Below are 26,893 nucleotides of genomic sequence, written 5' to 3' on the forward strand. Positions count from 1 at the left end.
TCAAGGTGTTCATCAATATTATTATTGAGCCTGTGACAAAGTCCACATCCGCCACCTCACAGACGGACCGGTACGATAATTGGTGGCTACAGTCAGGAAAAACACAACTGTTATGGAAGCCATGCACCAGACAAGATTTTGGGTTCTGGGGAACCTTTTACTTTTTATTTCTTCTTACAGATATATGTCTTATAAATTGAAAAAAAATCAAAAAAGATCCCTTTGATAATACAGAAAAACTTTTTTTGTTTTTAAGAATAATTCAACCTTCATAAAGCTAATCAAGCTAAAAAATGATATGGGCTGGCATCAATGAATATTGAGCATAAATTTTAAGCATGTGGGTTTTCATACCATTTAAATGTCAATAAGAGTAAAAGATATACCTGTTGTTGTTTAGACAATGGACTAGCCAAGTATTCAGCTGGTAATTCATCATCACTTTTCTTTGTAGATGTTGCTGCAGCTGCTCTATAAATAGCAAGATAAAAACCAAGTTACATTCAAATTCATAAAATATTTCTTTAAAACACAATTGTAATGAAGATATTTTTCATGAAATAAATATACAGAATGCTTTCATATCATACTTCGTTTGCTTGTTATTCATGTGATTGAAGCACAGAAATATATCTTATATCTAAAATCTTTGCTATGATAATATAAGTAATATATATTACAGGTATCACAATATGCAAATATCACTACAATTTTTAGTTTTAAAGTCATTGCTCTATTTGTCACTCAAGCTTCCAAGAATGACAAATATTGCAGGGGTCTTGCTAGGCTTCTCTAATGTCACCAATGGCAACACATTTTTATGTCTGGTGACATTTTTGCACAGATAAAAAACACTATTATACTACTTTTGAAACAATGAAGAAAGCCATCTTAACATATGCAGAATAAGCAATTAAATAAATTAATGGTTTCAATTTCTTTAAAAAAAAATAGCTGTCAGCAATAGGTTATAAAATTGATGTATAAACAAATTGTCAATTGACTAAAACAAGCACCTGTTTGCCATCAGACTCATTTCAATTATCTGTATGGCCCTCTTGGGTAAACTGAAAATAATTAATGTTAACTCACAGCAAATGATAGTTTTATAATCTGATCTTTCATAAATAATTAACCAATCATTAGAATATATATCTACATAAAGTTCAATTACTTTTAAAATACAATAAATAGTTTTGTAGTTTACTCAGGCAAAAGGTGACATTTCTTGTTTCGGTATAAGCAATTTTCATAGTTTTATAATGCTTGCTATGAAAGTTGGGAAAGCTCATGATCATCATGATGAGCTATGAAACCTTTATTCAATTTTGATGCATGAACTGACTTCAAATAAAGATATAACAAATGTAATGTATTTCTGAAAAGAAGGGGGTCCTAGTGCAAATGATTTTGAACTGGTGACAAATCTTTGATGCTGGCAAATGTTTTGGAACTGGTGACAAAAATTTGATGCTGACAATTTTTCTGGCAAACATTTTTTGGAGACTAGTACATCCTCTGAATTGACAAAGACTACTTACTTATTCAAGATGTCAAAGCATGAATCACAAACTCTGACTTCCTTCTCAATTCCAAACTTAGGAATAATGGAGGATTTTGCTGAACATTTTCCACAAAAAACTTCCCCACAATTTCTACAATGATGCTGAAATATAAATGTACATGATTTCAAATTTCATATCACACTGACTCAACACGTTGAACGATTGACTTATATGTCTCATTAAATACTCTAATAAATATCTCCGTCATGACTGGTTTATGTAGTAGTTATAATAGTAATCCCTGTATTCATTATAGGAAAATGAATGACAGTATTCAGAAAAGATCATTATCACTGAATAGTTGTTAAAAAGTTTTTCATGGAAATTTAGCTTAGTCAACCATTCAGTATGTTTTCTTTCTAATGTGCTTGATTCAAATCCCTAATGTTCAGTCCAAGCAATTGTTTTTTTGACAATATATTTTACATAGACATAGAAAACAAAATGAACAAATGCATGGACAGTCAAGGGTAAATTCATAAACTGCAGCTACTTTATATGAAATATATAAAGAAATAAAAGTACATATATATTTACAGCCAATCACTAGACTTACATTTATTATACTGTTTCTTGTGATATTGTCAGTCTACATTTCAAATTCTAATCACATCAATAGAATTTCACTGAAAAAGGTATGGCAAAGTAACAAGACACATCAATGTCGGATTTGAAAACATACCTGTCTGTTTACCATACCAAACTTTGTACGACATCTATTACAACAGTCTCCTTCCTTCCACTCAGGGGCTTTCTCAGCCATAAACATAGCATCAGCTTCTTTTAGTGTTGGAAAGGTGTGACCTGTCATGAAAAAAAACTTAATTAACATCATAACTTTTTTGGGTTTCAACTATATTACATAATTCCTGGAACTTTGCTTATAATTTAGATTGTTTTGTAACTACTTCTTTTAACCACGATCTGTAATTCAGTGTACTCCTAATCTCTAATTTTAAGATGTTATGATTTAAGAAGCTTACCATTTCAAATGTTTACCAAATAAAAATAAAAGTCAGGGTGCCACTTTTCCAAAAGGGCATCTTTCAAAACACCATATAGTCAAAATTACTGTTTTTTTTCTGGTAAGAATAGATTGATAAGTTTAGTCAGAATGTTTAGAGAGTACTGCATTGAAAAGGTTTTGACTGGAACCCTAAATTTTTGACCTTGAAAATCAATGGAGATTATCATCTTTTCATGAGGATTTTTATACAAGTTTGGTGATGCTTGCTCAAGCATAAACTGTATGGTGTCTGTATGATGTGTTTCAATCAGTAGAAGTATATACATGTTTCCACAGAAGCAACATGTAGTTACTATATCACTTATAGAACTTTGTAGTGATAAATAATAAAGCAATGATATAATACATGATAGATTAAGGTCACTGTTAAAAATGATGGACTGCAAAAAAACACATTGCTATCTCATATCAAAATCAGTAAATTATAAAAAAAATCGTAAGTACATGTACTTCAAACATACCTTCCAACTTCATTAAGTTGTAAGTATCCTGTACCACTTTATAACTTGGTTCATTACGAAATGCTTGTGACCAAACTTGGATCAATTCTAAAATTTTATTCTTCACAGTATCTGGTCTTATCTAAACAAAAAATTCACAAATAAATTTACTGATTTCACCAAAAACAAAACTATACTACATATAGTAGAGAAAAATATATATAGCAAACACAACTAACCTGAATGGCAACAATTTTAAACAAAATAAAATGCTTCGCTGGGGCGCAGCTTGATACGACCGCAGAGGTCGAACCCTGAACAGTTGGGGCAAGTATGGACACAACATTCAAGCTTGATACAGCTCTGAATTTGGATTGTTATTAAATATTTGACACAGCATAGGTTTCTGACACAGAAAGAATGTGGTCTAAGAACTTGAATTTTTTTAATTTACCTATTATGGTCCAATGTCCAAAATCAAAATACATGGTTAGATTCAGCATATCAAAGAACCCCATATATTCAATTTTTGTTAAAATCAAACAAAGTTTAATTTTGGACCCCAACTTGGACAAACTTGAAAACTGGGCCCATAATCAAAAATCTAAACACATGTTTAGATTCAGCATATCAAAGAACCCCAAGAATTTAATTTTTGCTAAAATCAAACTAAGTTTAATTTTGGACCCTTTGGACCTTAATGTAGACCAATTTAAAAAACGGGACTTAAAATTAAAAATCTAAATACACGGTTAGATTTGGAATATCAAAGAACCCCAATAATTCAACTTTTGATGAAATCAAACAAAGTTTAATTTTGGACCCTTTTGACCTCAATATGAACCAATTTGATAGCGGGGCCCACAAATAAAAAATCTAAATACATGGTTAGATTCAGCATATCAAAGAACCCCATATATTCAATTTTTGTTGATATCAAAAAAAGTTTAATTTTGGACCCCAACTTGGACCAACTTGAAAACTGGGCCCATAATCAAAAATCTAAACACATGTTTAGATTCAGCATATCAAAGAACCCCAAGAATTCAATTTTTGTTAAAATCAAACTAAGTTTAATTTTGGACCCTTTGGACCTCAATGAAGACCAATTTAAAAAACGGGACCCAAATTAAAAATCTAAAAACACGGTTAGATTTGGCATATCAAAGAACCCCAATAATTAAATGTTCGATGAAATCAAACAAAGTTTAATTTTGGACCCTTTTGACCTCAATATGAACCAATTTGATAGCGGGGCCTACAAATAAAAAATCTAAATACATGGTTAGATTCAGCATATCAAAGAACCTCATATATTCAATTTTTGTTGAAATCAAACAAAGTTTAATTTTGGACCCCAATTTGGACCAACTTGAAAACTGGGCCCATAATCAAAAATCTAAATACATGTTTAGATTCAGCATATCAAAGAACCCCATATATTCAATTTTTGTTGAAATCAAACAAAGTTTAAATACTGGACCCTATCTTGGACCAACTTGAAAACTGGGCCCATAATCAAAAATCTAAACACATGTTTAGATTCAGCAAATCAAAGAACCCCAAGAATTCATTTTTTGTCAAAATCAAACTAAGTTTAATTTTGGACCCTTTGGACCTCAATGTAGACCAATTTAAAAAACAGGACCCAAAATTAAAAACCTAAATACACGGTTAGATTTGGAATATCAAAGAACCCCAATAATTCAATTTTAGATGAAATCAAACAAAGTTTAATTTTGGACCCTTTTGACCTCAATATGAACCAATTAGATAACGGGGTCCACAAATAAAAAATCTAAATACATGGTTAGATTCAGCATATCAAAGAACCCCATATATTCAATTTTTGTTGAAATCAAACAAAGTTTAATTTTGGACCCCAATTTGGACCAACTTGAAAACTGGGCCAAAAATCAAAAATCTAAATACATGTTTAGATTCAGCATATCAAAGAACCTCATATATTCAATTTTTGCTAAAATCAAACAAAGTTTAATTTTGGACCCTTTGGACATTAATGTAGACCAATTTGAAAACTGGACCCAAAATTAAAAATCTAAATACACTGTTAGATTCGGCATAACAAATAAATAAATGTGATCAAAGATTTTACAAATCTAATGCGCCATACTGTGCAATTAAAGATTACTTCTTGAAATTTTTCAATATTTGAAATTTGAAAAAAAATAATATTTGAAGAATAATTCTTTTTAATTTCTGAAATCTGAAATGAGAAAAAATTGGCCCCCCACAATTTCTTTTTATCCCCCCCCCCCTTTTTCCCCCAAAAAAATTCTTTCCCTCAAGATATGGTCATAATTTCAATTCAAATTTCCAATGGAGTTGGCAACCATAATTACCCATTTAAATTTACCATAGTGCTAACTTAATCTATTTTATAATAGAATTAATAAAAATATAGTGTCAAATCTTTCATATGGATTTTTTTGTAAAAAAAAAAGATGAAAACATTTGCAGATATTTTTACTGGTCTTCCTTTATAAATATGCATTTCTTTAAACATAATTTAAAAGCAGTGTAAGGGAAGTAACCAAAATGTTGTATTTGGATTACCTCCCTTACACTGTTTTAGATTATCTTTATTGTTCATTAACCATTACTTTATACATAATTTAAAAGCAGTGTAAGGGAGATAATTTCAATGATGTATTTGATTTATCTCCCTTACACTGCTTTAAATTATGTTTTGTACTAAAGTATTTGTCCATTAACCAGGACAACCTTGTTTTTCCCCCTTTTTTGCCCCTAATTCCTAAACGGTTTGAGCCATAACCCCCCAAAGCAAATCCTAACCATCCCTTTGTGGTATGGAAACTTGTAGTATAATTTCAGAGAGATCCATACACCGTTCCACAGTTATTGTCTGGAAACTAGAAAATGCTCATTTTTGGCCCCTTTTTGGCCCCTAATTCCTTAACTGTTGGTACCATAACCCCCAAAATCAATCCCAACCTTCTTTTTGTGGTATTTAACCTTATGGTCAAATTTCAAAAAGATCCATTCACTTAAACTAAAGCTAGAGTGCGAAAACCAATATGTATTCGGACGACGATGCCGGACGACGACGACGACGACGACGACGACGACGACGCCAACGTCATACCAATATACGACCACAAAATTTTTTTGCGGTCGTATAAAAACTCTAGTATATTTATAACATATTTATACCAGTTTTATACCACTGTAAACAATACAGAAGATATTAAGTACAAATCTGTTTTTAAGTTTCATTTGAATTTGAAGTTACAAGTATCAACCATATTTTTTTTAATACATATATTTATTCTAAAACCAGTTGTTGGCATGACACGGGTTATGTTCTTCTCATATATTTTATGACGGTATAATACTAAACCCCTAACAGGAGGGATTGTGCCTGATATTCATATGATGAAGACATAATCTTTCAATCAGTTTAATTGAGGTCTGGAGCTGGCATGTCAGTAACTGCTAGTAGTCTGTTGTTATTTATGTATTATTGTCATTTTATTTATTTTCTTTTGTTTCCTATTCTGACATCGGACTCGGACTTCTCTTAAACTGAGTTTTACTGTGCGTACTGTTGTACGTTTGTTTTTTCTACATTGGCTAGAGGTATAGGGGGAGGGTTGAGATCTCAAAAAACATGTTTAACCCCGCCGCATTTATGCGCCTGTCCCAAGTCAGGAGCCTCTGGCCTTTGTTAGTCTTGTATCATTTTTAATTTTAGTTTCTTGTGTATAATTTGGAGTTTAGTATGACGTCCATAATCACTGAACTAGTATACATATTTGTTTAGGGGCCAGCTGAAGGACGCCTCCGGGTGCGGGAGTTTCTCGCTGCATTGAAGACCCATTGGTGGCCTTCGGCTGTTGTCTGCTCTATGGTCGGGTTGTTGTCTCTTTGACACATTCCCAATTTCCATTCTCAATTTTATTATTTTAATTGATAAGTTTGCACAATCAACATGATCAATGAAACTGTTAAATTTAATTCTGAAAGAAGTTTGGAAAAAATATATAGTTATTGCATCTTTTACTACTATTCATTCATAGAAACACTACTACTTCTATTCATTCATAGAAACACTAACAGATGTCATTGTTAATGCTGTATGGTAAATGCAGCATTAGAAGCCAACAATCACTTTGGGCGTTGGGATTATATAAAATATTTTTGAACCCAAACATGAGAAGGAAAATTCAGGTAAAGTTTGAATTAAACTGGCAAAATGTTTTAAACAAAATTTCCAAACTTTTAAATAACATGTAGACAGCTAGTAAACATGGAATTGTAAACTATAAGTTCCCTTGTCATTCTTGTATAACAGTTATCATTCAAAGGGCAATTAACACCTATTTAATCACTCTTAATAGCCTCTATGGTCCGACTTGAAGGGATTACAGTTAAAGTTGATATAATTTTTATGATCATGATAGCAGTAATTAGATGAAAGTTCGAAAATTAGGACACTGATCAATTTTGCTGTAATGTATAAAAGCAAGAAAAAAATAGCATCTTCAAAATAATTATAGCATTGTGGTGCCACGGCGCTAAAATAGCCTGGGAAGATCACTGCTTATGACCATTGTAGTAAACTACGATGAACCAATATTATTTAGCAGGAAACTAAATCAGTTCATTATATAATACATATACAGAATGTGTCATACCTTTAGCAAGTCCTTTAAAAACTCCATGAATTCTTTAGTTGCAATCTCTTCATGAATCAATGATCCACAATTCTTTACACAGGATTCAAGTACCTATTTATATATCAACATAATGTAGTAACAGACTAACAGATGATTTAAATATGAAAAAATGTACAGCTTTGAAAATGTGTGAAACTAAGTAGCTTATGTACAACAGGTATACACAGTTATTGCAGTGGAATTTCTTACACTAAAAAATGCTAAAATATACTCTCCATACTGGGACAAATTTTTGGTATCTAAATAATTGTTGACCTCGAGCTGTGTTTTGATAACTTTTAGGTTTACATAGATATTTACACCATATCTCCTTTTTTATCAATATAAAAAATCTGAAAAAATAAATTTTGGAAATTTGCTCCCATATTTCGAAATTTTCCTTTGAGTCTCTAGTAAATACATTTCATTTAGTGAGATTGCATGCAAGGTACCCATTTAGATATCAAATAATGTCAATTGGCATTAAACTCAAACAATCATATTTTATTTATCAAATGGTATGCTAATAAATACATTTTTAAACATATTAATTTTAGTTTTGTTTACACAGGACTTATTTTCACAAAGATTTCTCAAGTCCATTAACAAAATGTATCTACAATGGGAACTAAAGGGCAACCTTTTCAGAAACATGAAGCAAAAGTTTGAAAAGAAATATTCAGGCTTTTATTGTAGTAAAAACTGTACATTAAGTGAAGTATTTTTTTTTCAATTAATTATTTTTTTTTAAATTACAGAAGCCTTTAGGACTTTATGTCATAAAAGAAATCTGTACCATTTTTTTCTCAACAAAACTAGCCTTAGGCGAGGTTTTTTTATTTTGTTGGATTATAGATCCACAGACCCTGTTTTTCCGATTTTCAGAAAGGAAAAAAAAATTTGACATTTCTTGCTTTTTTTTTCCTGCCGACCCTAACAAATACATTATCTCTGAAATTTAAATAAAAATATCTGCTTAGCAGCATTTTATGCATTATTTCATCATGTTAAACATTAACAGAAATAATTACACATTGCGTTCTAAAAAAATAAAATCAAACTAAACTTATATTTAAAACCCATTACAATAAGTTCGTTTTCCTTATTTGACTTAATTCTGTATGATTTTTCATCTCATAGATGAAATGAACCTGTCCAAATGTGAAAGACATCAAGTTAAAAGTAAGAGATATCCACAAACAATTTTGAATTTTCTTGTTTCATAGATTGAAAAAAAATTGTCTGTCCATTTGGATATCAAAAACAGCATTTCCTGATAAAGGATGAAACAGATATCCTTGTCTTTCCAGTGGACAAGTTTTTTTCATTATTTGACACATATAGTAACGTTTTATTTTTGTGAGAAGTGTTTGCAAATTTCATTTCACTTGTTTTTGAGTGCTTGAAACTCACAATTCATGGAAGTTAATAAAAAGTGATATGTAGCTGTTTTTTCTCGTTTGTAAAATGACCATTTATTTTCCTGTTTTTCTGTGGACATACCCTCTTTTTTACAAAATTATATGACTATGGCATGCATAGTATGTTTATAACAGCTTAGCAATAATATTTGGAACTAAATTTTAAGAAATGTTGACAAAATGACACACCAAAAATATTGTTTATTTTCCCTGATTGACAGACCCGACTTTTTCTTATAAATAATTTGTAAACCAACAAATTAAAAGACCCTGTTAAAAATATACATTTACCTGCAAGGCATATATTTCAACATGAGGATTCTCTGCAGAAATCTTTCTCTTCATAGCAGCAACAGCATATTTAGGCCTGTAATGAAAGAATATGTTATTTAGAATATATATTATATCTAATAACAATTAAATTATATCTATTGTCATTATTAAAAAAAAACTTTTACAACAGGCTGAAGGTTAGAAATATTAAATTGGTCATTGCTTTTACTAATATTTATCTCAAATATACAGATTTATTCTGAAAGTACATATACATGTATGTTTCCACTCGCAGATATTCTATTATTTAGGATTGCTTCACTTATCCTTTTTTTGTTTGTTGTAAAACCGATATCAAAGTGTAAAGGGCGATATCTTAACTGATTTTACTGTACACTCTATTGTCTTTCCTTTCTTTTATTTAACTAATAAAAATTAACAAGAATGAACACACTGAAATGTCTCACCTTCTATTGATATTAATGATTAAAGTTATCAATGAAAGTGTTTGAGGAAACAGTTATACATCAAGTTTTACCAAACAAGAGTGCACTCGCTTGCTTTGCTTCATGGCAATGAAGTTAAGGTCAGATAAATCCTGTCAGACAGACATATACACCTTACAATTATTCAATATATCAAATATAGGTGACATATTGCTAATGGTGATTGAAAAACAGACCAAAACACAAACACTTAACATTGACAAATGAGCCATGTAAATTAGGTCAAGGTCAGATTATACCTACCAGACTGATATGTTCACCCTGCAATCATTCCATACACCAAATAAAGTTGACCTACTGCTTATAGTATCTGAGAAACAGATCTAATCATGTAACTTAAACCTTGATCACTGATCCATGAAATGTGGTTCAGGTCAGATAAACTCAGTCTGACAGACATGTATAAGTTGCAAGGAATCCATACACCAAATATAGTTATCCTATTACTCATAATAAGTGAGAAATTCACATGACAAAAAAACTATAATTTTTTTCCAATAGTCACTGAACCATGAAAATTATTTCAAGGACAATGAACACATTACAGACGAAACTTTGTAACATAAGGTATCTGCACACAAGGTCTTCTACTTTCTGAAATATAAAGCTTTATACAAATAGCTTGTGCTGCCGCCGCCACCTAGTATTCCTGTATGTCTCGCAGGCGAGACAAAAAATATCTTTATCAATGATCTATCTAAATAAGGTAAAGGTCAGATGAATTCTGTCAGATGGAAATGTATGCCTTACAAGCATATCATATACAACAAATATAGTTACCATATATCTTATAGTATCTCAGAAATTGACCTAACCTAACCTAAGAAAACTAATCTTTGTCCAATGAACTGGTCATACAAATAAGGTCAAGGTTAGATAAACTCTGCCAGATATATATGCATGCACACCTTGTAATTATTTCATACATCAAGTGAACATGAAAGTCTTATAAATTTAACAGAGGCCTCAAATTTTGAATAAAAAGCATGGAGATCAATTACCTGAGGTTTACATGTAGATTAACATTTTGTTTTGAAAGAGACAAAAATAAATATTCAAACTTTCTTTTTTTGTAATACCCATTTGAACAGTGGCATGTTAATAAAAGTCTCCCGATGAGCTGATTTATTTGTTAGTCTACAGGTATAGAAGAATCAAGGTTCTTAAAAATTGTTTTGAGAAATTGAGGCAAGTCAAGGGACTCATCAATTTTGGTTTACCAGAGTTTTTCTATCAGAAACTTGAGAGTTAAATAGTGTTCTGACTTCCATGAGTCAAGGAATCTTGGATTTGTCTTTCTGAGAAACCTGAAAACTATGCCTGGGTCAAACTTGTCTAGCCCATGTGTTAAACAAATATGTCTTTACATGCATCTTGAATTTTCAGAATACCTGACACTGTTTTTACTTATTTCATCAGTTTTTTTTTCTATTTTAATGAGGCTTTCAGTGATCATTATCAATGTACTTACTGCACGTCTCCTTGTCTGATGATATCACATATCTGCATAGTAGAATCCCAGTCTGGTTCTAAAAGTAACTGACTGGTTGCTTTCTCTGGAAAATAAAACATTAATTTGACCTGTTGACACAATTTGAAATGCATTTTTGTTATTCAATGTTTACTTATTTTGTGTTATATCTCGTCTCATTATTTTTAAAATGTACCACCTTTGATAAGTATTTAGTATGACGATAAATTTTCACTTCTGTACTCTTACTGTGAACAACAAATGTATGTATTTTGTAAAAAATATTTCCGTACTCCTAAACATCAAAATTATTATATTTAAATTTACCTGTGTACTTTATTTCATTTAACACCATTTTGTCCCAGGTTAGAGTTATCTTTTTGACATTGTTTTACATCTTTTTTTATTAATATTGTATTTATATTGTGTCATAGATCAAATTTATTAGGTTCAGTGTATGTTTACTTTTTTTTGTTTATATGTCTTTTTGATCGAGGTTAGCCATTTCCATTGATATTTTATAGTGTGTCTTTTTATGTTGTAATGTTACACTACTGTTTCAGGTTAGGGTAAAGGTTGGCATCTGTTAAAAAGTTTAAACCCCGCTGCATTTGTATGCACCTGTCCTACGTCAGGAGCCTGTTGTTCAGTGTTTGTCATTTGTTGATGTGCTTCATAAGTGTTTCTCGTTTCCTCGTTTTTTATAGATTAGACCGTTGGTTTTCCTGTTTGAATGGTTTTACACTAGTCATTTTGGGCCCTTTATAGCTTGCTGTTCAGTGTGAGCCAAGGCTCCGTGTTGAAGGCTGTACTTTGACCTATAATTGTTTACTTTTTACACATTGTGACTTGGATGGAGAGTTGTCTCATTGGCACTCATACCACACTTATTTCTATATGCAAGATTCATATGTATTCACTAGTGTGTTACATTTATATGCACTTTTATATAGCAACAAAAATTGTTGTACAAGTTAGTTGGTGTTTTATATTCATATATATGTAGTATTCTAAATGACTTTTTATCCCACAGGAAAAAGAAATGAGATACAGGTACTTCCACATCACATAATCTTTATCATTATTATCCACAGGAATACAAAACAAGATACTCTCATTTTGTTAAAATGGTGAGAATCTATATCCCTGTAACCATTTTTTTGTGATTTAATTAGTTTTGGTCCTTTGATATTCACAGAAAATAATAACATGTATAATTTCTTATGGAAATTCAGATACCAAAATCTAAACTTCAGTCACTGGTATACCAGATCTAATTTAGATGAAAAAAAAATGTCAACTTTTCACAGTGTCAAACCACAAACCTTATCTTAATATTAGTCATTTAATCATAACTATCCCATGCATGCACAACAGTTAATAATCATCAATGCTGATGGATAATTTTATGTCAATAATGTGTGGAATATCTTGATTACATATAGATGCTTTCGAGACGCGACGGCCATACTTCCATGACGGCCATGGGATGTTTCGGCCATACCGTCACATCGTCCATGGGACATATCGGCCACACATTGTGAGACGTATCGTCCACACTTTAAAAAAAAAATTTTATTGAGGTTATAGCATAAAATATAATAATAAAATAAGTATTTATTCATAATAATATCATTAATATGATTTTGTAGTATTTTTTTCTGTACAAGAGATCTTATTTATTCTTGTAAGAGTTATCTTTGCTTGATCATCATCACTCGTGTTTACAACTTGTTGGGGCCATATTATGTAAGTATATTGACTATTTCTTCATTATCAGTTATAAGCAATTTCTGAAGAATCATTTTTATTGTAATGTGATATAAAGGCATCTTATTTTATATGAAGTTTAAACTGTAGGAATGTTGACTGTCGCTGTCGATGACGATATATAAATACAAGCACATGTCACAGATCTTTTTATTATATCTGTAAAAAATATATTATTCTAAACAATAAAAATCTTCTCAATCTCAGTCTTGGTGAAATTTAAAACAGGACTCAGTGTTAAGGTTAACTCTAAGGAAGGCAGTTCATCAAGTTCGAGTTATATTTGTCATGATCCTCAGACAGTACATAGTTTAATAATTCTGTATTTTTTTTTCTTTCTTATAGTTTAGAGTCATTCCATTTGCTGAACATCTTTCCAAGACGGAGACTACTGTAGAATTTTCCAATAACATAACAAATTACCCGTAAACACATTCATTTACGATATATATATAATGATTAAACAAATGATATAACAAAATTAAACATGATAAATAATATAAAAACAGTAAAGTTTATCTAAAAGTTATAATAACCATCTATAAGTATCAACATAATTCATATATAACATCTATATAAAAAAAAAAAAAAAACCATGGACGATACGTCTTCACAAAGTATGGCCGTTTTTGTCATATGGCCGTTTCATCTTTTCGGGGTATGGCCGTTTCATCCTATGGACGTCATGGCAGTATGGCCGTCACGTCCTGCATCGCATATAGATGACTTTCAAATTAGTGCAATTTCCCATACATTTCCTATGTCACAATGCTTATGTTATTATGTCACAGTAACAATGTATGTAAGAATAGATGGTTCAATTGACGTCATTTACGCTGATTGACTTTGGGTCAACCATTGTAATATAACTCATAAAAAAAAAAAAAAACTTGAAATTGGTCTGAACATACTTATATGGGTGTCGCTACCAGTGGCACTAAAGTTTAATTGTTAAAAGACCAGGAAGTGAATTAAAGAAGATGTGTCATGTGAATATGTGTCAAAGAGATAGCAACCCAACATCATTCCCTTACTCTATATCATAACCTTTTAACGAAAAATGGCTGATGGGGGAAATGTTACAGTTACATGACCTTTCCATTCTAGTATACTGTACTCATGATGAAAGAAATTATGTGTCAGTCAGCATGGTCAGAGTCACTGTACAATATCAAGAACATGGTCTATTTTTCAACAGTGTACACTAAATATGTAGTTAATGTCACACAACTTCTTAGTCTGCTCTGCCAACTGCTGCATGCTGTCATGTCAGTCAGATTAAAAAATCGATTCGCATATACATCTATATCCAGTTAAATAACCACTGTGAAAACTGATGTTTGTAAATTAGAATAATTAAATTGAATATTTGGTTTGCTATATTACCTAAAGCCCTGTTAAACCCAGCTGATGATCCTGAAAACATTTTGGTTAATTTATTAGCGCAGATAAATTGGTGTCTCCTTCTTCGTGAACTTCCGTGACTCAAGTGTTGATGACATCCCTTGTGGTATTACAAATTACACATAACAAAATTTTGATTTGTTCTATTAATGTTGAATTCATCCTCACGGAAATATTTTTCATGAAATAAAATTATTATTTTGATGATAAAAAAATGTATTGTGTTAAAATACAATGTATTTCGTTTACACCGGATGTTCATCGAAATGGGCGTAAGCGATGTAAACATTCCAACTGTTTTCAATAAAACACCTTATTCAAAGCATGATACTGATATGTGATTAAAATGTGTTTGGTCATCGGTCCAACTGGTGTTGGAAAGACTCTACTTTTAAAAAGACTTCAGAATTTTCGTATCCTTTAGATTGTGAACGTATTAACATATCTTTCAGGAGTAAAAACAGAAGTTGAAACACCTCAAAAATAAAATTTATCACTATAGTTACATGTATTTAAAGCATAATGGGCTATTTCAGAAATAGAGTCAATAGTTCTATGAACGTCATTTACGCTGATTAACATCAGGTCAACAAGTGTAACTCATTCATAAAAAAAGAACTTGAAATTGGTCGATATTTTCACAGGAATCAGAAATTCTATCAATAATAATGCATAGGGGCATCTCAAAGATCGTCGGTCAACTATAAAAAATAGTTGCCAGACAATCTTTGAGATGCCCTATACCTTATTATTGATAGAATTTCCGATTCCTGTGATATTTTGTATGGTATGTGTCATTTGAATAGTTCAATTTCATTCAACATGTTCAGTCAGTTCAAGCGTTTTACATATCAATAATATTACAACTTTTTTTGACAGCTGAAATATGAGGATAATTATTTGATTAAAAATATCAACATCTAAGATAATGAATATGTTCGGGTAATTATTTGATTAAAAATATCTACATCTAAGATAATTTATATGTTCATGAGAATTGAACACAATAACCTCCTTATATTATTAGATTTGTTATTTACATGTATATAAGTTTTGATAAATAAAAAATCATGGTCAATATGCATATTATATTATACAGTTTACAGCTTTGAGGAAAAGTTTGAATGTACAAATGTACAAGTAGCTAAATGTATAATTCAAGTTGCAGCATGCACTCCAGTCCTCTAATGGTAAAAATTGAAGAATAATTATTACTTTATAAGTAAACATTTTTTTACTGAATTGCCTTAATATTTAATCAATGAATCTGTGTCTTTTAATATTTAATTTTATGTGATACAATAATACTTTGTATAAGAATAATGCGAATAAAATGATATAAAAAGATTAGGTACCGGTTGGCAAGGTTGCTATACTTTGTGTTGGTATAAGTTTAGGTTGCTAGATGTATGGGTTGGTGTCTAACTTGGTGAAAATCAGGTGGTTGAGTACAAGTTTTCAAAGGTACTAAAATGTACAAATTAGGAGGATTCCTGTAACACCCTAATAGAAGATATGCAAAATCCAAATTGTTTTTCCTATCAGAAATTTGATAAAAATGTAAGGAATTCCACCTGTTTGTCTATACACGAATATTTTTAAACTAAAAGATTCTGAAAAATCAAAATTCCATCATCTTTCATAGAGAGAGACTATTTCTGAAATAGACCAATCAGTCAGGGTAATACTTGGTGTTAAATACATAGGTATTATTATAACGGAACAAGAAGAGAGAGTGACCTGACAAGACAGGTTTTTGCTTAACAGATGTGACCTTTATAGCAGGTTTGACTGTACAAATAATTTGTATATATATTAAAAATGTAAGAAGTATTTACTTGTACAATGTATTTGATAATATATTAGTGTAAAAAATGTAAGGACTAAGAATAATTTACAGTGGGCAACCCTTATAAGGTATCAAGATGGTTATAGCATCAATTCATATATTCAACACTTTCTGCTGCATAAGTTTTTAAACTCATGTATGGACAGGAGTAATGAATAAATACCAGGAATTAATGGATGACTTGTTTCTGTTAATACCACAGGCATTTGGGTACAGGATTTCGATACTTTTCTTCATTGTTGCATTGAAAATTCAATTTTCTATTTTAATACCACATACTTAACACTACAAAGGTTGTCTTAGCTTGCTTTGGATGAATTTATCCACTTTTTTAAATCCTTTATTTTTTCTATACATACTTAATATATCTGGCATGTCTGGTATTTGCTGGAAAATTTTTGTCATTTGTTGGATGATCATTCCTTAACTTCTGCATAGATAGTGTTAAAGAAATTGATAAACTTGGAGAGATCCCATCTACTATTCCTACAGTGAGTAAACTGATGTATAAAAAAAAGCTTAATTAATCTTTACACTATATTATGTCAAACTATGTTTTGATAATTACCTCAAAATATTTTGGAATGAAATCATTTCCAAATATATTTGGAGGCATTCTTTGAATTTTTCTTATGTCATACTTTTCATGCACCATTTACTTTGATTCAAGAGTATGTCAAGTTTGTATATATATTGGATATTAAAATTATTGAATTATCTAACTTTTGGTGATTTTTAGCAAGTTGGTCAGTAAAAACATGGAAATAGATCAGTTTAATTTTTATTTTTTAAAAAATAATTTGGTTTCATTGAGGTTAATGCATCATGGTTAATATCTGATGTATGACTGCAAGTCATTGAAAACCATGATCCAGAGTGTTTCAGTTGTTAAGGGTATCCGATACAGTTTCAAGGGAGTTAACTCTTGGCGCGACGTTAGGTGTTCGAATTCCCGCAAAACGTCACTTTCGGTGGGACGTTTTGCATGTAATTTTCCGTATCTATGTTTCTCACATACGTTAAATTCAACGCCCTTGAGATAAGTGCATTTGATTCTAACATTTTGGGTATATATCCACAGGATAAATGGCTATTAAAATCATAAGAAATTAAACACATATAACTGTTTCTGCGGTTCCTCGTCTTGAAGCTTCTGTGAGGTCTTCAACAATGAAGTCAACACTATATCGTATAGTGAGCAATCTCAAGATGACTGACCCTTTTGGTGTTATCCAGTTTTAATCATTGTAATCCCTTTTATGAAAAACATCAACACTTCAAAAGAATTAAATTTCCTTATCGAACATTTTATGTCATTTATTTATGTCAAATATGAGAGGACGCGGTAATAATGGTATGCCGCCATTATTAACGATGATGCAACTTTTAAAAATATGTATAGTTATTTAATATCAAAATTAGGCTATAAGTAAAGTATTCCGATTTTAATCCAAACTTTTACCAAAAAAAACAAAAAAAACCCATGAAATACTGGTTATTACAACGAGAAAGTATGCCAATATAATAGTACAAAACAAAAAAAAGTAGGACCAGTTTTCCATAAATTTATTACACACTGATGGCCCTTTTTTAATGTCTTTAAATCATCACATCTATATATACCTTGAGGTTTCTACAACATTATGTGATATTTCTGAACATTTACTAACCAGATTATAAATGCTTTTAGTGACTTGCTTTAAAATTGTAATTTCGGATGGTACACATGTTGAAATTTGGGAGAGGAATAAAAAGGACACAAAAACCAAAATCAAAATTATGGGGGATGTATAGGTAACATGTCCCGGCTTCCAGATATAAATTTAACCATTTTTGACAGATCAAAAATAATGAAAAATTTCTAAACTATTGTAAAGTTTTCTTCAACTGTAAACATTCACCCAAATAACAGTTTGATTTTATGGATAAATATGAAATTGAAAAAAAAGAGATTAAAATGTGAATAAAAGGATGATTTGGGGGGAGTGTAATTTAATGAAACAGCAGCCCACCAAACAAAACAGAATTTAAGATACACATGATTTTATTTTCGAAAACAATTGTATTTTCTTGAGGTCGCTCTTTATAAGCAATTATGTATACACCTGAAAAATGTCACGATAGTCTTACAGGGATAATTGGTGGAAGACGTCCAAATTGTCAGCAAGCAACGTCGTGCGTTTTCGCGCTAACGTTGAGGTTACCAAGGGGTGACGCAAATTTTAGAATAAATTGCGATTTATCTTCGAAACCAGCACGGTGACATATATTTTTTATTTGCTATTTTGAGTAAGCATGACAAAAGACAGTTTATATAGAAAAAGGAGAAAAATGACAATATAAGAACCCCTCGCTTTCCACATTTTCAGGTAAAAAAATATTCCACTTTAAGCATCTTATCAGTAATTTTAATTAACTAGTCATTCTTGCAAGAATTTATTTTCTCCTTATTTTCACATATCACAGCATCAGATTGAATCCAATCTTATTAATTTATGATGAAGAATATCAACTCCAAAATTTTTATAAGTTTGCTAAACTTTTTTACAAAAGTGCAAAAGTCCCCAATTTTCACCAAACAAGCACAGTGACCTATGTTTTATTTGGTGATTTCTTTTATAACTCGCCGAGGCCTACAACATATTTCAAAATTATAATAAAATGCTTCGCTGGGCGCAGCTTGATATGACCGCAGAGGTCGAACCCTGAACAGTTGGGGCAAGTATGGACACAACATTCAAGCTTGATACAGCTCTGATTTGGATTGTGATTAAATATTTGACACAGCATAGGTTTCTGACACAGAAAGAATGTGGTCTAAGAACTTCAATTTTTACCTATTATGGTCCAATGTCCAAAATCAAAATACATGGTTAGATTCAGCATATCAAAGAACCCCATATATTAAATTTTTGTTGAAATCAAACAAAGTTTAATTTTGGACCCCAACTTGGACAAACTTGAAAACTGGTCCCATAATCAAAAATCTAAACACATGTTTAGATTCAGCATATCAAAGTACCCCAAGAATTCAATTTTTGTTAAAATCAAACTAAGTTTAATTTTGGACCCTTTGGACCTTAATGTAGACCAATTAAAAAAACGGGACCCAAAATTAAAAATCTAAAAGCACGGTTAGATTTGGCATATCAAAGAACCCCAATAATTCAATTTTTGATGAAATCAAACAAAGTTTAATTTTGGACCCTTTTGACCTCAATATGAACCAATTTGATAGCGGGCCCACAAATAAAAAATCTAAATACATGGTAAGATTCAGCATATCAAAGAACCCCATATATTCAATTTTTGTTGAAATCAAACAAAGTTTAATTTTGGACCCTAATTTGGACCAACTTGAAAACTGGGCCAAAAATCTAAAATCTAAATACATGTTTAGATTCAGCATATCAAAGAACCCCATATATTCAATTTTTGTTGAAATCAAACAAAGTTTAATTTTGGACCCCAACTTGGACAAACTTGAAAACTGGGCCCATAATCAAAAATCTAAACACATGTTTAGATTCAGCATATCAAAGAACCCCAGGAATTCAATTTTTGTTAAAATCAAACTAAGTTTAATTTTGGACCTTTTGGACCTTAATGTAGACCAATTTAAAAAACGGGACCCAAAATTAAAAATCTAAATACACGGTTAGATTTGGCATATCAAAGAACCCCAATAATTCAATTTTTGATGAAATCAAATTTGGACCCTTTTGACCTGAATATGAACCAATTTGATAGCAGGGTCCACAAATAAAAAATCTAAATACATGGTTAGATGCAGCATATCAAAGCACCCCATTTATTCAATTTTTGTTGAAATCAAACAAAGTTTAATTTTGGACCCCAATTTGGACCAACTTGAAAACTGGGCCAAAAATCAATAAAATGCTCCGCAGGGCGCAGCTTGATATGACCACAGAGGTCAAACCCTGAACAGTTGGGGCAAGTATGGACACAACATTCTAGCTTGATACAGCTCTGAATTTGGATTGTGATTAAATATTTGACACAGCATAGGTTTCTGACACAGAATAAATGTGGTCTAAGAACTTAAAAATTTTAAATTGGACATTCACCTATTATGGTCCAATATCCAAAATCTAAATACATGGTTAGATTCAGCATATCAAAGAACCCCAAGAATTCAATTTTTGATGAAATCAAACAAAGTTTAATTTTGGACCCTTTTGACCTCAATGTGGACAAAGTTGATAACGGGGCCCAAAAATAAAAAATCTAAATACATGGTTAGATTCAGCATATCAAAGAAACCCATATATTCAATTTTTGTTGAAATCAAACAAAGTTTAATTTTGGACCCCGATTTGGACCAACTTGAAAACTGGGCCCATAATCAAAAATCTAAGTACATGTTTAGATTCAGCATATCAAAGAACCCCAGGAATTCAATTTTTGTTAAAATCAAACTAAGTTTAATTTTGGACCCTTTGGACCTTAATGTAGACCAATTTGAAAACAGAACCAAAAATTAAGAATCTAAATACTCGGTTGGATCCGGCATATCAAAGAACCCCAATATTTCAATTTTTGATAAAATCAAACAAAGTTTAATTTGGGACCCTTTGGACCTCAATGTGGACCAATTTAAAAACGGGGCCCAAAATCCAAAAACTTAATACACGGTTAGATTCAGCATATTAAAGAACCCCAAGAATTCAAGAATAAAACCCCATTGAAATTGGTCAAGAAATAAGCAATTTATACGAAGTATCTTCTTTAGCACAATACTGTGCAATTGAATATTTCTTGCTATTGCGCAATACTGCACAATTAACAATTTCTTGCTATTGCGCAATATGATGCTATTGGATATTTCTTGCTATTGCTCAATACTGTGCAATTGAAGATTTCTTGCTATTGTGCAATACTGTGCAATTGAAGATTTCTTGCTATTGTGCAATACTGTGCAATTGAAAATTTCTTGCTATTGCACAATACTTATTATATAATAATTTACACATTATGTTTGGTGTGTATCTCCTACCATATCATTATTATTTGCTTTTAAATATAAATCAGAAAAAACCAACTTAAAATGGAAAATTTTAAAAGAAAAAAAAAGGAAAAAAAAAAAATCCCCCCCTCCAAATTTTTTGACCCCCCTTATGAAATTGTACCACAAGGTTCCAACATTCCCTGTGTGATATGGAACCTTGTGGTACAACGGGGCCCAAAAATAATTTTTACACATATTTGTGGTAGCCTTCCCTTTGTGATATGGTACCTTGCAGTACAATTTCAGAGAGATCCATACACTTGAACACAAGTTATTGTCTGGAAACTAGAAAAATGTGTTTTTGGCCCCTTTTTGGCCCCCAATTCCTACACGTTTCGGGCAATTACCCCCAAACTCAATTCCAGCTTGCCCTTTGTGATATGGAACCTTGTAGTACAATTTCAGAAATATCCAAACACTTACACACAAGTTATTGTCATGGAACTAGAAAAATGCTTGTTTTTTGCCCCTTTTTTGGCCCCTAATTCCTAAAATTTTGAGGCAATTACCCCCAAAATCAATCCCAACATTCCCTGTGTGATATGGAACCTTGTGGTACAATTTCAGAGAGATCCATACACTTGAACACAAGTTATTGTCTGGAAACTAGAAAAATGCTTATTTTTGGCCCCTTTTTTGGCCCCTTATTCCTAAACGTTTCGGGCAATTACCCCCAAACTCAATTCCAGCTTTCCCTTTGTGATATGGAACCTTGTAGTACAATTTCAGAAAGATCCATACACTTTCACACAAGTTATTGTCATGAAACTAGAAAAATGCTTGTTTTTTGCCCCTTTTTTGGCCCCTAATTCCTAATATTTTGAGGCAATTACCCCCAAAATCAATCCCAGCATTCCCTTTGTGATATGGAACATTGTGGTACAATGTCAGAGAGATCCATACACTAACACACAAGTTATGTCTGGAAGTTACAAAAATGCTTATTTTTGGCCCCTTTTTGGCCCCTTATTCCTTAACTGTTGGTACCATAACCCCCAAAATCAATCCCAACCTTCCTTTTGTGGTATTGAACCTTATGGTAAAATTTCATAGAGATCCATTCACTTAAACTAAATTTAGAGTGCGAAAACAAATGTGTCTTCGGACGACGCCGGACGACGACGACGCCAACGTCATACCAAAAATTTTTGCGGTCGTATAAAAATGACAATATAACGTGAAACTGTATCGGACACCCTTTAGAGTGCATTCCTCAAAAGCAAAGTAATCAAGTTTAACCATAAATACATTGTTTTCCCAAAGGCCTACATTTAATGTCAATTTTATGATAAATTTAATTTTTTGATAAATAGGTAGGTACAAATCTGGTGAATGTTCCTATTGGTAAGAAACAAGAGACAGTTATAAGAGAGGTTGGAGGTTGTATGTGTCCTATATGGAACAGTTATCTTAAAGATTTAACAGCATTGATTGTAAGTAGGAATTTATAATACCAGTAGTGAAAATTTTTTTGGTAGCATACATGAAGGTTACATCTACATTTACTATAGTTCTAAGATGAAGTTTGGATATATATTTTCCTTCTTTCTATTGTTTCTGTGTTCATCCCTAATTATATTGCTTGTACCAGTATTTACTTTTATCCGTTCAGAAAAAATTGTAAGTTTCCCAAAGTTTCTCCACTGTGAATGAATTGAGATGTCATTACATGTCCAAGAACCATGGAGAACCATAGGACACAGAGTACATACAGCAAAGTGCATGTAGTGTGAAAGTTATAAAGAAGAAAGTATGAAACTGTTAATGATGCCTTTTAAAAAGCAACATTCTCAGTGGCACAACCAAAACATTAAGATGTGAGGGATAAGTTGGATCAACTTATACATGTATATATCAGCATCATTGTTGTGGCGGCGTCAACAATGTATTAGTTTGTGATTAGGTCTAGTTTATGGTGAACCACTAGTGGTAGGTCAATGATATTTGGTATGCAGTTGTATTTGCATTGGCACATCTCATTTCCATGGAGATTATTTAGTCCCGCCCCTCAGTCATGGTCTATTAACTTTGAAACTTTTGCTTAGTTTAAAATTAAGTCAGTTTAAGGGGAACCACTAGTGGTAGGTCAATGATATTTGGTATGCAGTTGAATAAGCATTGGCATATCTCATTTCCATGGAGATTATTTGGCCCTGCCCCTCAGTCATGGTCTATTGACTTTGAAACTTTTGCTTGGTTTACATGTATTAGTTTGTGATTAGGTCAGTTTAAGGGGAACCATTAGTGGTAGGTCAATGATAATTGGTATGCAGTTGTATAAGCATTAGCACATCTCATTTGGTCCATACCCTTCAGTCATGGTTTATTGACTTTGAAACTTTTGCTTAGTTCACATGTATTAGTTTGTGATTAGATCAGTTTAAGATGAACCACTAATGTTAAGTCAATGATATTTGGTATGCAAATGTATTGGCATTTGTTAGTCTCTTTTCCATGGAGATTATATAGCCCAACACCCTCATCATGGTTCTTTGACTTTGAAACTTTTACATAGTTTACAAGTTAATGTTTGTGTTTAGGTTTGTTAATAAAAGGAACAACTTATGATAAGTCTGTGGTATTTGGTATGCAGTTCTATTAGCATTGGTACAGCTCATTTCCATGGAGATTGTTTAGCCCTGTACCTTCAGTCATGGTTCACTGACTTTGAATATTTTCATAACTTACATGTTAAAGTATTGCTATTTTAAATTCAACATTAGCATTATCAAAATAACAAAAAGGCGAACGAGACATATCTCTGTGTTAACAGTTTATTCTTTTTTACAGTTTGTGATAGACATATCTAATACATTGCAAATAGCAGCCTCATGTATACAATTCCTGACAGTGCTTAATAACACTGCTGTTCAGAATACTCCGATATTGCTTTTACTGAATAAAAGGTTAGTGATTATGTGCTCAGTGAGTAACAAATGTTTGTGGTAAAGATGCTAGGATCATCAAAATACTACAAGATAAAAAGAGAGGATTTCAGTCTTATATATACATAATAATGTACCTTCTTGTATTTATCTTATCATTGACAATCAGAGTTATTCCCATATATATTTAAGTATTTTTCTATTTCGTACTATAAAAACTTGGGCATGTCATTTAGCATCGTCCCTTGGTGCCTCTTGCAGTTGGGTCATCTTACAATATGTATCAACCCCTTCTGCATCAGGCACGAGGATGACATACCAGGTTTGTGCATCTGCTCATAATACCATAACCAAGTTATCTATTTTACATTCATGTATACCATGTGAGTCTATCTCCCACCTTGCCATGCAGCACTGTCCCTTGGTGGCTTTTGCAGTTAAGTTAAATATCCAATACATTGCCAATTTATTTTAGGAAATTTTTCATGTTGGGGTGTACCTGAGAAGGAGGGAAACACTGTTGAACGTATATTTATATATAGTTATATATGTGTGTAGTTCATGATGTTCAAACTGCTTTTTCTTTTCTTTAAAATTGAGAATGGAAATGGGGAATGTGTCAAAGAGACAACAACCTGACCATAGAACAGACAACAGCAGAAGGTCACCAACAGGTCTTCAATGCAGCGAGAAATTCCCGCACCCGGAGGCGTCCTTCAGCTGGCCCCTAAACAAATATATATACTAGTTCAGTGATAATGAACGCCATACTAAACTCCAAATTGTACACAAGAAACTAAAATTAAAAATAATACAAGACTGACAAAGGCTAGAGGCTCCTGACTTGGGACAGGCGCAAAAATGCGGCGGGGTTAAACATGTTTATGAGATCTCAACCCTCCCCCTATACCTCTAGCCAATGTAGAAAAGTAAACGCATAACAATACGCACATTAAAATTCAGTTCTAATAGTTTTTGTTATTGTCTTATTAATGTCTTATATTGTATTATGCTCCTTGTGAGCCCATTTTGAGCATAGTTCATATTTTACATACATGACCTACATACAATAATACAATGTAAGATATTCATCATGTTCATGTAATGAAAAAAAATAATAATATGAACTTGCACATAGTATTATGATGATATTAGATAGTTAAACATGTTATGAGAATGTGCATATATTATTACAATTTTTCAAATGGAAAAGATTAAAAGTGAAAATGACAAACATTACTTACTGGTTAGTATGAAAATAAGGAGATGTGATATGATAGCCAATGAGACAACTATCCACATATATAGATATTTACATAATTGTTTTATACTTTACAGTGATCAGCCATTAGCTTTATCAAGATTTGAAGTGGAATCTCTGATTAGAATAGACGATATTAGACAGAATACAAAACATCAAATTAGTATCTTAGAAATTAGTGCCTTTAATGGTAAAGGATTGACAGAAGTAATAGAATGGGTTCACCAGGCATCACCTAAGAGTTGATGATACTTTTTCTTAGGAGGAAACTTTTATATTGTGACTAGAAAAATGTTAATGAAATTATGAACTCATATTCAAAAACCTTGTTTCACGGGTTAATACAAAATAGTATTTAAAGTATCTACATTTGATTTTATGTATCAAAGTTTTTTATATGTAGTTCTCTTCAAAACTTATGTTGTAATTTTCAATTTTTTTGTGAACCTTTTTTAGGTTAACTCAGAAAAAGACAATACCAGTATTTCAAAGTTTTATTTGGGCATTTGAAATATAACTCCTCCATTCATAGAGTCATTAGTACACTATATTGTACTTGTCTGTCTATTTGTTATAATACAGTTTTTGTTTGGACAAATAGTCTTTTATCTTATGACAGATTTACACATTTTTATGATATGTTAGTATGATATGAACATGGCTACACCATTGGAAATGTTGATACACACCATTAGGAGTTATTGTCACAGATATTACTTTTAGGTATAATTTTTGTAATATTTAAGAAAACAAATTAATAGATTAAATGAATCTAATACTAATTTATCATGAGAGCAAAACATGTGCCTACTTTCAATGCAATCTGCAGTGAAGTTAAAAAAAGTTTTAGTGACATACATATCCTTTTTTCTATATCTTTCATTTCTAGGACTGGTTGTACACAAGAGATGTGTGGAATCTTGACTTTCCCTGCATATGCACAACATTCTAAGAAAATGATGATTATTCATTCTAATCCTACTAGAATTTTCCACTGAAATGGCCAACTATTGGTTAGAATATGCACATTTCATGTGTGATGAGTATTTTAAGTGCCTTTAATCTGAACTCAGAATCATTCTCGTCCTAAATATCCATGAAATATTTGACACTGGACATTAAACAAAAAATTTTGCGGTTGTATATTGGTATATTGGTATCTTGTCGTCGTCAGCGTCGTCCGAAGACAGTTGGTTTCCGGACAATAACTTTGTATAATTAAATAGAAATCTATGAAATTTAAACACAAGGTTTATTACCACAAAAGGAAGGTTGGGATTGATTTTAGGGGT

General features: G+C 31.6%; 2 protein-coding genes across 2 annotated transcripts in view; one reads left to right on the forward strand and one right to left on the reverse strand.

Moving 5' to 3' along the window:
• The window catches only part of LOC127710271 (hepatocyte growth factor-regulated tyrosine kinase substrate-like), a 30,759-nt gene extending 16,087 nt beyond the window's left edge, over window positions 1-14,672 (reverse strand). The window contains exons 1-8 of the mRNA XM_052216048.1: window positions 14,560-14,672; window positions 11,404-11,488; window positions 9,445-9,520; window positions 7,712-7,804; window positions 3,054-3,174; window positions 2,248-2,369; window positions 1,542-1,666; window positions 387-471 (exon numbers count right to left, since the gene is read on the reverse strand). Of these exons, the coding sequence (XP_052072008.1) occupies window positions 387-471; window positions 1,542-1,666; window positions 2,248-2,369; window positions 3,054-3,174; window positions 7,712-7,804; window positions 9,445-9,520; window positions 11,404-11,488; window positions 14,560-14,599 (747 nt within the window). The 5' untranslated portion in view covers window positions 14,600-14,672. The remainder of the gene's footprint in view (window positions 1-386; window positions 472-1,541; window positions 1,667-2,247; window positions 2,370-3,053; window positions 3,175-7,711; window positions 7,805-9,444; window positions 9,521-11,403; window positions 11,489-14,559) is intronic.
• A 185-nt stretch (window positions 14,673-14,857) lies between these two features.
• LOC127710277 (ADP-ribosylation factor-like protein 16) lies at window positions 14,858-26,809 on the forward strand. Its single transcript, XM_052216058.1, has 5 exons — window positions 14,858-14,990; window positions 16,865-16,917; window positions 22,769-22,888; window positions 24,246-24,361; window positions 25,679-26,809. The coding sequence occupies exons 1-5, from the start codon at window positions 14,924-14,926 to the stop codon at window positions 25,845-25,847; spliced, it is 525 nt and encodes a 174-aa protein (XP_052072018.1). The 5' UTR covers window positions 14,858-14,923; the 3' UTR covers window positions 25,848-26,809.
• Window positions 26,810-26,893: the final 84 nt, after the last annotated feature.

The sequence above is a fragment of the Mytilus californianus genome, unplaced genomic scaffold, assembly GCF_021869535.1.
Source record: "Mytilus californianus isolate M0D057914Y unplaced genomic scaffold, xbMytCali1.0.p SCAF_7, whole genome shotgun sequence".
Classification (NCBI taxonomy): Eukaryota; Metazoa; Mollusca; class Bivalvia; order Mytilida; family Mytilidae; genus Mytilus; species Mytilus californianus.

Coding starts and splice junctions, on each gene's coding strand:
- LOC127710277 (XM_052216058.1), top strand. CDS start 14,924: ATGTGTTTGGTCATCGGTCCAACTGGTGTTGGAAAGACTCTACTTTTA. Junction 16,918..22,768: donor TCCCATCTACTATTCCTACA/GTGAGTAAACTG, acceptor TTTGATAAATAG/GTAGGTACAAATCTGGTGAA. Junction 24,362..25,678: donor TTGCTTTTACTGAATAAAAG/GTTAGTGATTAT, acceptor TATACTTTACAG/TGATCAGCCATTAGCTTTAT.